Raw genomic sequence first — 11684 nt, forward strand, 5'->3', positions numbered from 1 at the left:
TCTTTCCCTCTGTGCTTGGTCTCACTCAAGGCTGGGGGCAGAACAAGTAGCTCTTGGGCATAAGAGGTTGAGAAGGGCAGAGAGATTGTGAAAGAGCAGAAAAGGGAAGCCAGCTTGCACCACTGCATTCAGTTTCCTGAAGGGGAACCTGTGTATATCCTGTCATCTACTTCTGGACTGCGTTCCAGAGAGGATGGGGAAAGGGGAATTTTTGACAGTCCATAGCCATCTCCAGAAAGTTTGGATGGTTAGTAGGATGCCCAGAAAAACTGTGAACAGTCCAGCACCTAAGAAAAAACAAATTACTTTATCTGCAACAACCAGAGTTTAAAATCAAGACCAATTAATACTGGTCAGTGACCTTCAAACTAGCTGCAAAGGCTGAGTAGGGTTCAGGAGGGCTTACAGTGCCCTTACAGTAGCCTTCTAACTGTACATGTGTGAGATTTCAGAAGTGTGCACTTAATCTTCTGGACCACACTTCAACTCCAAAAGAGCCTGTTCACCTCTACAAGGGATGAACATAGTCAGATGTGGTGCATGAGAGATAAGAGACTTTTCTAGACAGCAGAGAGGGGGCTGGAAGGGACTGTGGCTCTTATACAGGCATCCAAATCAGCAAACTATATTCCAAGGCATTTAGCATCCACGACTCACCACGTCCAGCCTCCTCATGCCAGGATGAAGTTACATGTCATAGCCTGTGGTGAGCCTCCTCCCACATCCCACCACCTTACACTAATGAGAGCACAGATCTGAACCTCCACTAAGCCTAGTCACCTGTTAGGAAACAATAGCAAATTGTTTCCTGACAGGTTAGGGAGTTGAATTGGCTCCCCATGTGGTCAGAGGAGACACACCTAGTGATACTGCTGGTGGGGCAGGACTGCATGGCCTGCAGCAAGGACAGAGGGGCCAGTGTAGGACCTTCTCCTTTCAAGAGTGACTAGCCATTGGGTTTACTCAGCTGTTCATGTGCTACTTCAATGTGAATGCTTGACTGCAAAGCTAATCACTCTCCAGGTAGAGGAGCCACCTGAATGCCCTACACAAGGCCTGTGGCAGAGGTGTGAGCAGGACCTACTTCTAATGCTCCAATCTTGTCTGTTACTGAAAGCACATCCTTCATCCTATGGCCTCTGAATGAAACCAAGGAGTGGAAATCTTTCACCAAATCATTACTGTCACTCTTCGGTTGTTGCAATAGTTTAAACTTATAAAGCAGATTTTATATGCTTTTCACTTCCCTTCTACTTTAGCATGGTATAGCCCTTTTTAATCTGAAAAAAAGAAATCTGATTTATTTTGTAGTATTCTACTGATTACTAAACATGTTGTAATTTAGCAGAGCATTACTGGAAGCTAAGAATAGCTCTAGGCTATCGTGGCCTGGTGGGAAAATCACATTAAAAAACATTCTGTTGCCCTCCGTGACACCTGATTTACGGCTGCCTTTGGTGCAGTGCGCAAACGAGGTGTCCCCTTTCAGCACCAGTTAACTCCGGGTCATAGCCACAGCACACCTCACCACACAGTCAACTATTGGGTTACTTCCATTTCGGACGAACAGGTCTGTTTCTCAGGCACAGGCAGCCCTGGTAGGACCAGGGCAAGTCCCACTCAGTAGGGCAACACCACATTAAGTACTGAGCAGCTCATGCTGGAGCCTACCCCTCTCTGTATGTTTATGCTGTAAAAAACAAGAGGTATTCAGAATATTTCTCAAAGAAATCAAGGATTTGTGACCACATGGTCTGCCCAGCGCTTACCACTTCTGAATCTATTGGCGAAATCCAACCAAATGTGCCAGCAGGATCTGGTCCCACACAGTCTGTGAAAGCTGGTGAGCACCTGGGGAAGAGACGCATCAGCTGCCTTGACTGAGGGGAAGGCAACAGCAGGCAGAAAGCATTACCAGTTTTGCTGGGCCCACCAGCCCGTGCCCTACAGCTGGCCACAGCACATGCTGCCTCTTTGCCTGCATGAGGGAACAGTGAGGGCAGGAAGGACTGAAGGTGGGTCAGGGCCCTAGAAGATGTTCAGTGGTCTGGGGGACACACAAGCACAAGAACCAGGCTGCAGTCGCTCTGCCCTTCGTGATACAACTTGTTTCTTCACAAATAATAATTCTGTCAGAAGAGTTCCCTTACAGGAAGTCCATGCCTTATTTCAACATCAGTGGAAAGCTGAAGGAGCAATCAGCAAAGGAGGACAACCAGGAGAAGATGGAGTTGTGGTAAGCTAATAAGCAGCCAAGTTTGATGGAGCGCTCAAGAGAGGTGGAGGCAGCCAGCAGACTGAAAAAAAGATGAAAGCTATCCTTAGGATTTAGCCAAAAATGTTGGACACTTTCCCAGCCTTGTGCTCCCACATCTGTAACAATGGTGTCAAGAAAGTGCTTGAGAAGTACTGGAGATGGGAACACTAATGGTCTCACCCTGAAGGCTGGAAGGAGTAGAGCCTTTTCAGCTCTACCTGTCCTTGGCCTTGCCTGCCCTTGAAGGGAAGCTGGAAACAGCAGCACTCAGAACAAGTCTTCAGCTCTCAAAACAGGGAGGTGGTGAGCCACCCTTGGCTGGAAATAGGCAAATCCCCCTACGCTGCCTGCGGGCCACTGCCAGGGTCTGTCTTGACACAGCACCCTGGATGGTCAGTGTGCCCTTGTGAATCACCTCCTGCCGTGGGAGGGCCAAGAAGCCCTGTGACCTTCTGGGGACAAACTAGACACTCATGCACAGAGCTACAAGCACAGCCATGTCACCAGTGTGGCTTGTCTTCTCTGAGAAGGGAGAAACACCCTTGCATGTCTGACTTTAGAGGCACCCTACGTGGAGTCCACCAGGCTGCAGGACCCCTTCCATGTCTTCCACAGTCTTTTGTTGTTGCTGTGTTTTTCCTTCCAGCTACAGTCCATCTTCTCTATTTAGGGAGTAAGTCCTCCTCCTCTTGCCTCCCAGATCCCCTCCTCATTTTCACACCTGCCCCCTTTTTTTTTTTCCCAAAAAAACTTTGGAGACAGGCAATTTTATCAGCAAGAACTTTTGCCCTGGGAAAAATACCAATATTTACTGGTGCAGTTCTGTCAGCACTACATGTACATCTGTCTTGAAAATACCTTTGTTATCTCAAGGACCAGACGGTCAGAAATAACATCAGGTAGCCCAGCAGACTAAGTACAGCTCCTTGGTACAGTGTACCAAGGTGTACAGTCCACCACCTGCCCAAGGCTGACTACCAACAGAGCACTGGAAAGCCATTCCTGGGAATGACTGTTGGAGTCCAATGTGAGAATCCAGCAGATCAGTAAGACATATTCATTTGGCAAAATATTTTGAGTAATGAACACTGAGGGCAAAGTCTGTGTGCAAATAATGGGAGGACACTTGCACTTAACCGCCACAAAGTCACTAAGGTCATTAAATGTCTTTTCTGCACATGATCCTTCAAGCCATCCTCATGCACATCCTCTTTGACCAAACACAGAGTGGTAGCTGATCAATATTTTATAATCCCTGGGACTGACTGAGCCTTCAAGTCTACCGAAAAAAAAAAAAAAAAAAAATCAATACAAGGGCCTGACCCTGGCAGGATTAGTACCCCACAGTGTCCAAAAACTGCTCTCCCCATGTCAAACGTGGAGCTCAGCCCAAGCTGACTGCAGTTCCCTGTAGGGTTTATATGTTCTCACAAACAGCTTCTTGGAAAATGTCAGCGACAGGGTGTGTAAGAGATGACTGACACAAAGAGAAAATGCATTCCTCTGTCTGAGAGGACTAAGATTGTTTTAGACTGAAATTATGTGCCTAAAAGGTAGTGCTGTCCTTATGCATTCCCTCTGCAACACAGCATGGAAGCTTTGCGTAAAAACAGTGTAGGTGTGGGGGGTGGGGGGCAAGAAATGGAAAGACAGAAAATTAGACATTTTATTTTACATCACATTCTGTACTGAGCACTGACTCTGCACATAGCAAGGACAAGAATGAGTTACTGTTTGTTCTATGAAAGGTTAACTCAAATTAAACTTTCACTTTGAAATTTCAGAGTCAGCAACTTAAGAGACTTCAATTGCCTAACTTGGAGATTTAAACTGCCTAACCTTCCCCTGTTTGACAGCCCTTTCTGGATGATTAATGGAAAGCTATAAACAGCATTTGCAGAAGGATATCTACCTCCTTTGCTGGGAAGAAGGGGTTCCAAAACTGGCTTTGTAAGAAGAATGAACAACAAATGAGTCTTATAGGTCTGAGCAAGCAAACAGACAGCACAGGTTCCTACTATTTACAAGCCAGCTATCAGCCAGATAGCAAGAACCAGTTCTTTCTGTTGACACTGGAGCAGCATTCCTTTCCCCAAATGACCAACAGTCAGACCTTTTTCCCCACCCCAGCTCCCCAGGCAGTATTAGGAGGCCCTAGCAACACACACCTACCAGCAAGGTTACCCCCAGGGCAGTAGCGTTCCCCGTCTCAATGTGTTTTGTTCAGGAAGGTATCCAGGGTGTCTGCTTCACCCAGGCAAGCAGCAGGTGGCCATCAGCAGGTTAGCAGTTGCCCGTCCAGGAAAGTGCCTCTTCACCTCATCAGGGATGCCATTTCCCCAACTATGGATTGGCAGCATGCGTACAACCCCACGAGATACATCTCCCCTGTAGAAAATTAAACAAGCTCTCCTTCTAAAAACAGAGCTTTGCCAAGACTGCACAAGCCAAATCCAAGGGTTTTGCTGTATTCTGTCTCCTTCTCTCTTCCATAGTTGCCCAGTTTGCGTCTATGGCTCCTACCAATGCTCAAACTGTGCCCAAATCTTCCCTTGGTGGGCTGGGTGCTCTCCTGGCTCCCGCATCACACCCAACAGCGCTGTGTCCCACACCACCTCCATGGAGAATATAGAGACTGAGTGAAGGACATTCTAATTCCTGTTCCCATCAGCACCATGGGTTTTCTTTGGATTTCCTACAGATATATTACTAACCCACCTTGCTCTTACTTTGCAGGAAGGGTGTAATGAGACTACAGCTCACTTGGAGAAAATATGAGGTGAAAACACAACAGCAGCTCCCAGGAGCGTGACTGTGCTATATGCGCATATCCAAGGCCAAAATCCAGCCACATATCTAACAGGGAGGCAGAAGCCATATTCAGGCTGCCAAGACTTTTCCAGTGCACGAACACAAACCCTCTGGAATGTGCCCCAATGAGCAGCTTTGGCCTTGTCAAGAGGAACTGCAGAGATTGTCCGTCCTGCAGAATGAGACACACCTTGACCCTCCTGCGAGGTAACTGCTCAGACCAAATTTCCCCTTACAGCCTGGCTCCACTGGCCTCGAGTCCTTGAAAGTGTAGGCACTGGTACATCTCCCAGTGTTTGCTCCTGTTCAGGCACAAAACAACTTTGCATACACACCTCTAGATGGAATATAAGGCACAATTTTATTTTCCCTCATCCCCCTTTCTCAGCTCACACCCATCACGATGTTGTTTTCTGGCAGCAAGGCTATGCAGTGATTGTGGGGATCCTCATGGTTTGTGCTCATGCAGCAGCCAGCAGCAGTGCCCTGGGCTCGCAGGAGCTCACCTGGCTGCTCAGAATGCCACTGTCCTGAGCAAACTCCTCTGTGAGGTGTCACTGGGTGGCCCACCCAAACACTCAGAGTTCTCCTTGACTTGTCCACAGCATGACCAGTGGGGGCATCCAGGGTGACCTTTGTGTCCATGGCCACAGCCTTGGTACCCACCTGCAAGAGAAGAGGCACCATCAGCTCAAACCAAAGTGGGCCAGAAAATCCCAGTGTGTCAGAGATTTTCACAGACTGCTTCAGTCCCAGGGCTTCCCTAAGACAAGGAAGCACATGCTGATCAGAGCACAGCATATTCAAGGCCAAAATTGTCAAGGCTCCTTAAAGAAAGGAGAACAACCAAGGGGGACCTCCCCATTCCAATTGCTGGGAAAAGCTGAAGATTTCCACCCCCTTGCTTGTTGAGTAATGCAGAACCCCATGCCAGCCACTGGTGGCTATGGCCAGAGCTAGACACAGATCAAGCACAGAAAAAGGAAGAGGCTCGTTCTAGACTAAAAATATGCAAAACACACAATGACATATGCAGGTCAAGGACAAGGAAACCGGCTGGGATCAAACAAATAAGGGAGTTGAACTTTCATCCTAAATGAGAAGTGAGGTTTCTCTGTAGGTCAGCATTGGGCAATGTGCAACACAGCTCAGAACCTCCCAGCCTGCCAAAACTGGAACAGGAACAGCATAGCCACAGTGCTGCTTAACCTCACTGAGAAGTGTGGGGAAAGTTGAGCACTCACCTGGCATGGTCCCCCCACAGGCACAACGAGCAGCTTTCTGCCCTCCGCTTGAGCAGAACGTGCAGCAGTGAAAAATACCTTGGTGCTCACGGAACTTGTTTTTCACCATCAGAGTGAACGGAGAGCCCTGCAGAGGACAAGCAAGCAGAAGGGCTGCTGCAGTGGGTACTATCAGATGTGTCTGCGTTTTCAAAAACCAAGCGGGTGATCCTGTCAGTCACAGGTCACTAAGCTCAGTCTTAAACTACTAAGTGGTAGAGGCAATCCTTAGAAAGATTTGAAGCAAATGCTTAGAAAAGAAAAACAAGTAAAGAAGAAGCAGTGCAAGAGAAATAAGAAATGCTACCTGTACATGCTGCCCTTTTACATAGACGCAGACAGCATACAAGCCTGGCTCCTCAGGGCTGTAGGAAATATGGTAGGTCCCATCACCGTTATCACACACTGTCGTCTTGACTGCACTATGAACAGAGGGAAGGTAAAGAGGTAAGTGGCTGGCAGAAAACTGCTCTACACATGAACCGCTGTTTGCCCTACATTTGTGGTCAGTTCCTTATCCTCAACCTGGTTCAGCAGTTTCAGCAGCTGCGGGTCTCAAGTGAGCTTAACAGGATGCATCAGCAATGCTTAAGCACTGAGTAGCTTTCACCTGCTATTGGGAGCTGCAATAGCCATACAAAGGAAGTCACACAAAGTTAGCTGCACTGCAAGGATTTGTAGCAACCCTGAGCACTGAAAGAGCAGAAGATGACAGAGAGCACATTTGCAGGTCAGATTATCCCATCAGATAAGAACCCTCAGAAATGGAGTAAATTCACAGCTTCAGAGAGCAGTTACCTCCAGAAAAGCCCATGAATAAGACAGGACATAAACACGGCAGGTTTGAATCACTTCAACCACTGTCCCAAATACATTGACCCCAACTCTTCCCTTCAATGCACTGAGGGGTTCTAGGTGCCTGCTGGTGAGCTCTCCCTTTCCAAAGTGAAGCTCACTGGGTTTCACAAGGAACCCTGGTGGACAGTGCCAGGGAGAAGACATCAGCTACTTACTCAGGGACTGATTGCCTGCTTCACAGAAAGATGGAAAGAGCTTTCCACAGAGAATTATCAGGCAGCTCTGCATAGAGAAAGGTGATCTTCCTAATCCCCACTAATTAGTCTCTTGTGCCCCACAACATGACAGTTTATAACCTTCCAGATTTGCAGATTGTACTCCCCACCCCCCGCCATCTCACATCAATACAGCTGCCAACATCATTTCCTGCCATGAACTGTTGTGGTGATATTTCACGCTCTTCTGTAGCTGCTGTGCCTCAACCCAAAGCCAGACAGCTTTCAGCAACGGATGTAGCAACTGCATACGTGCAAGAACAAGAAACTGAGTTAACGTGGCCACAGCGACCTCTACCCCACCAAGCAAAATCCACATAATCCTCATGTGCACACCTTCCTACACCATACGTGCACCTAAGGAAGGAAGGTGTACATTGGAACACTATTCTCAAACAATGATGCTCTATTGATAAGCATCTGTGCAGCCAATACCACTTCTGTACACCTTGTCAACACGCTCCCACAGCAAGGAGTTTTAGCATCCTGTCCCTTTTTTTGCCAGGTCATCCCACCAGCAGCGTTCCTGGAACAAGTTACGGCCAGCATCTTGCTCCACCTACTTTGTATGTGCTATAAAATAGAATAGATGTTTTTCTTAAGAACTGTTAAGAACCCAGTTGGTTCTGCATTTGTTCCTGGCTGTTTTATAGTGACAAGTGTGGCCTGCAAGCAGTAACAAAATATTTTTTTCTGGTTGGGCATTTTCATTGCGGAAACACTTAGGAGCTCAAGTGCAATCTTCCCTGCTTTTGCTAGAAAACCTCCAAACATGTTAAAGTGCTCAACACTTGCAACTACAGGAGAAAGTACGATAAAGTCCCAAAACAGCTTCTTTCTCCAGAACAAAAAGTAGGCACCTCCATCAACTGGCAGAGGCTCCTGGGCTTGGTGGACTGCCTGTCTGACTCGGGACAGTCATTCTGGGGTTGCTACATTTTACGCTCATTAGGTATTAACAAAAGCAGGAGCCCTGGGTGTCTACTGGTAGGGGTGGGAAGGAACAACAGCTCACCCTGACAATGTGTAACACCCAGTGAGAGTTGAATCCTTTAACAAGTCCCAAATCACTCAGACTCACTGCAAATCTGATCCAAATTTGTTAAGCTCCACACAGCCAAATACAACCACAGCTATACCAGTGGGAAGAACAGTAGTGCCTTTTCTCCTACAGATTCTGACACACATGCTGAAGCATGTCTTCCCATCTGCCCAAACGAGGAGGGAGCCAGGGTAAGGGAGGCAGAAAGGCAAAGCCAGTAATCAGGGAGTTCTCAGGTGAAATACCCACCAGTCCCTCTTGTCCTTGTGGGTGATGGTGACCCGCACAGCCTCTCCTCCTCGCCTCATCCGCTCCCCCGTAGCGTCATTGCAGAGCAGGGTAAAGCCAGTCAGCTGGTTCTGACGGGCACTGTGGAGATCTGTAAGGCAGAGAAACAGGACTAGAAAGAATTCACACCAGCCACGGTTGCCACTTCCCACCTATTTTGCAGTTCCATCAGAGCACAGCCAGGACTTTGCTGCTGGGGAGTACAGGTCCAGGGAAAAGTAAATATATTGACTGGGGATCAGGAGAGAGTGCACAGCCATAGGCACTGAGAGATTTTGGGCAGTCTTAGCCCAGAGGTCTATATGGACCAGGATGGTCTTCCTTGCCTGCCCCTCTGCGCCCAGTGGCATCTTCCCAGAAGGCATCAAGGTGCACCATGCAACCAGGAGGGAGGAGGAACAGCCCCACTGTGCAGCGTGGAGCCCCAGAGACCTCAGCACTTACAGGCTGGCATGGAAGGGATCAAATGAGCCCTGTGTCTGTCTCATCTGCCCGGCACATGCCATTACTGACCAGAGCTGGCTGTGCTCTGTGGGCTGGTCTGAATGTTATCTGTTTGCTGGCCCTGTTCCAAGTCCTTAGTAAGCAAACATCTGTGAAACCATCGATGACAGTTACTCCCATGGCAATCTTAGCAGAAGCTGTAAGTGGAATGAACCTACTCGCTCAGCCTCAGAGGGGATCTGCCTAGGCCCATGCTGCATAACAGCCATTCCCACCCCAAGTGAACTGTGGTCTTTGGCCTAAGGGCTGCTCTCCTCACACCTCAGCCCCATGCTGAGGTCAGTAATGTTGCAGAAGGCAGCTCCAGCATGCTCTGTACATCTGGACAGGGATAGCTCTCTGGGTCCCCCCCAGCACGGCTCCCACAGGCCCTCAGCAAGAATTGCAACCTCTGGCAGGGCTCTACCTCCACCCCTAGTCAATGCCTGGACAGCAGGGAGCCAACAGTGCCTCAAGCTGCACACCACGTGGGTACAGAGAACAAGAGAGCTGACTTCAGGGAGCAGTGTGTTCTCATTCAGCTGTTATACAGCACCCCATTACCTTCCCCATGCAGGGTACATCTGGCTGGATCAACCACTTTATTGAGAATGGCCCCAAAAACTTCATAGCCACAACACTGCCCTGCCCTCTCCTGGGGAGAGAACTGGATCCCGTCATCCACACTGGGGTGGGTGTTGTAAGCAATGCTGTTCAGCTTTGCCAGCCGGCTCGCCACCACCCCTTTGGTGATGAGGATTTCCAGGTCTGAGCCGCTTGTCAGCAAGCGCTCCGTGAACTCCACGCCTGTCCTCATGTCCAGCAGCAGCTGCTGCAGCTGGGCCTTCTGCAAGTGCAGCAGGTTTTCCTTCTGCACCTTCAAGTCCTCCAGCTGCTTCAGCATCCGGTCCCGGTGCTCTTCAATTGCTTTCACATACCCACTAGCAAACAGACAGATCTCTGTGGCCACAGCCTCTGCGCGACTGCGGACGGCACTGCCCATGTCATCAATCTGACCTAGCACATCTTCTAGGGTGCCCATGTGCTGCTGGGTGCTTTTTAGCAGCTCCCGCAGGGCGTCCCCATGCCTGTGGATGACATTGCCAGTGAAGTCATAGGAGTGCTGCCGGTGCCTGTCTACAACGCAATCGCGGCACACAGGCTGGTCACACTGCTCACAGAACAGCCTTAGCTCCTCTGTGGGATGGGAAGGGCAGAAGAGAGGCTTCCCAGCCTGGCTGCAATCCTTGGTGTTCTCCAGCTCCATCACAGCATGAGAGGCTGTCTTCTTCTGTCTCCTAGACGGAAGCAACCACATGTCACTTCATGCATGTTGGATATGAAATGCAAACACCCAAGACCCCTTGTGAATGCCAGCCTGTACAGACTGCAAAACACAGTGTGTGTTGCTCCCTCCTGTCTCCACTGAAATTCACTCTGCATGAAGGGACTTTTGGTCTCCTGAGGACAAGGCTCCACAAAAAGAGGACAGCATCTGCAAGCAGCTCATTAGAGGCTGCTCTCAGGCTCCCTGCATGCTGTCAACACTATTTTCAGACACAAGAATCGTGTGCCCCACCATGGCCACACACAGACCAGGGAATGGGCTGTCAGGCTGCTCCTGCCAGCAGCCCCTTCATGGAGCCTGAAGGAAGTGGGATAGTTGCAATTCCCCCCGAGACTGCTGTGACAAAGACAGCAGGAGGGTGGTGAGCCCTGCAAAATGAGAGCTGGCAGGAGGTGTCTCAAAACAGTATTGCTCACCGACAGTCACTTCTGGAGAGGAACGGGAGATGCCAGGCTCCTCAGCCATCAGCCCAGTGATTTTCACGAGCTTTAAATTTCCTGAGGCAAATGAGCTCTAAGATCCCTTATGGGAAAATCTAGTTCAGGCCACTACCAAAAGACAGTCTGTGGTAATACGTTTAAAATTCCAGAAGTCAAACTTCATTTCCTTCCAGCTGCCCGGTTAGATCCTGCTCAGATGAGACCAAGGATGTCACACAAAGAACCTGTTAGGACCCAGCCATCCACCATGTCACAGGGCAGCACCAGAATATTTGCATTTTATGCTATTTTGGACACTGGGAGCTAGTTATTGAGCAGGATGTAAGAGCCTTCTCTCCTTCCTTGTCTTCTGCACTAATGACTTTTGGAAGCTGCAATGGGAGCTCCAAGCCACAAGCAAAGAAATACTCTGAGGACCAAGCTCTGTAGAGTTGCTCTGGCAACACAAAGCAACCTCATCACAGGGTAGGACATGACCCTTATACTACTCCTTTCGCTTCCCACTAGCCTCTCTTGGGTCCAGCACATTTTCAAAGCCTTCTAGCATTATTTGCATAACACCCTTCAAATTCACACTTCCCGGACTTCAACCTAAGACCTCTCTCACTTATCCCAAGGAGCACAACAGTGGCACTCAGATCCTTCAAAATCTTCCCTAC

At 49.0% G+C, this 11684-nt stretch overlaps 1 protein-coding gene across 1 annotated transcript in view; it reads right to left on the minus strand.

The window, feature by feature from the left end:
• Positions 1 to 5410: 5410 nt before the first annotated feature.
• Positions 5411 to 11684, minus strand: part of TRIM45 (tripartite motif containing 45) — a gene marked incomplete at its 5' end in the record, with an annotated part of 7825 nt that continues 1551 nt past the window's right edge. Inside the window, 5 exons of the mRNA XM_010296090.1 lie at positions 5411 to 5734; positions 6313 to 6439; positions 6659 to 6773; positions 8716 to 8845; positions 9802 to 10535. Coding sequence (XP_010294392.1) covers positions 5583 to 5734; positions 6313 to 6439; positions 6659 to 6773; positions 8716 to 8845; positions 9802 to 10535 — 1258 coding nt within the window. The remainder of the gene's footprint in view (positions 5735 to 6312; positions 6440 to 6658; positions 6774 to 8715; positions 8846 to 9801; positions 10536 to 11684) is intronic.

This window comes from Phaethon lepturus, unplaced genomic scaffold (assembly GCF_000687285.1).
Source record: "Phaethon lepturus isolate BGI_N335 unplaced genomic scaffold, ASM68728v1 scaffold36131, whole genome shotgun sequence".
NCBI lineage: Eukaryota > Metazoa > Chordata > Aves > Phaethontiformes > Phaethontidae > Phaethon > Phaethon lepturus.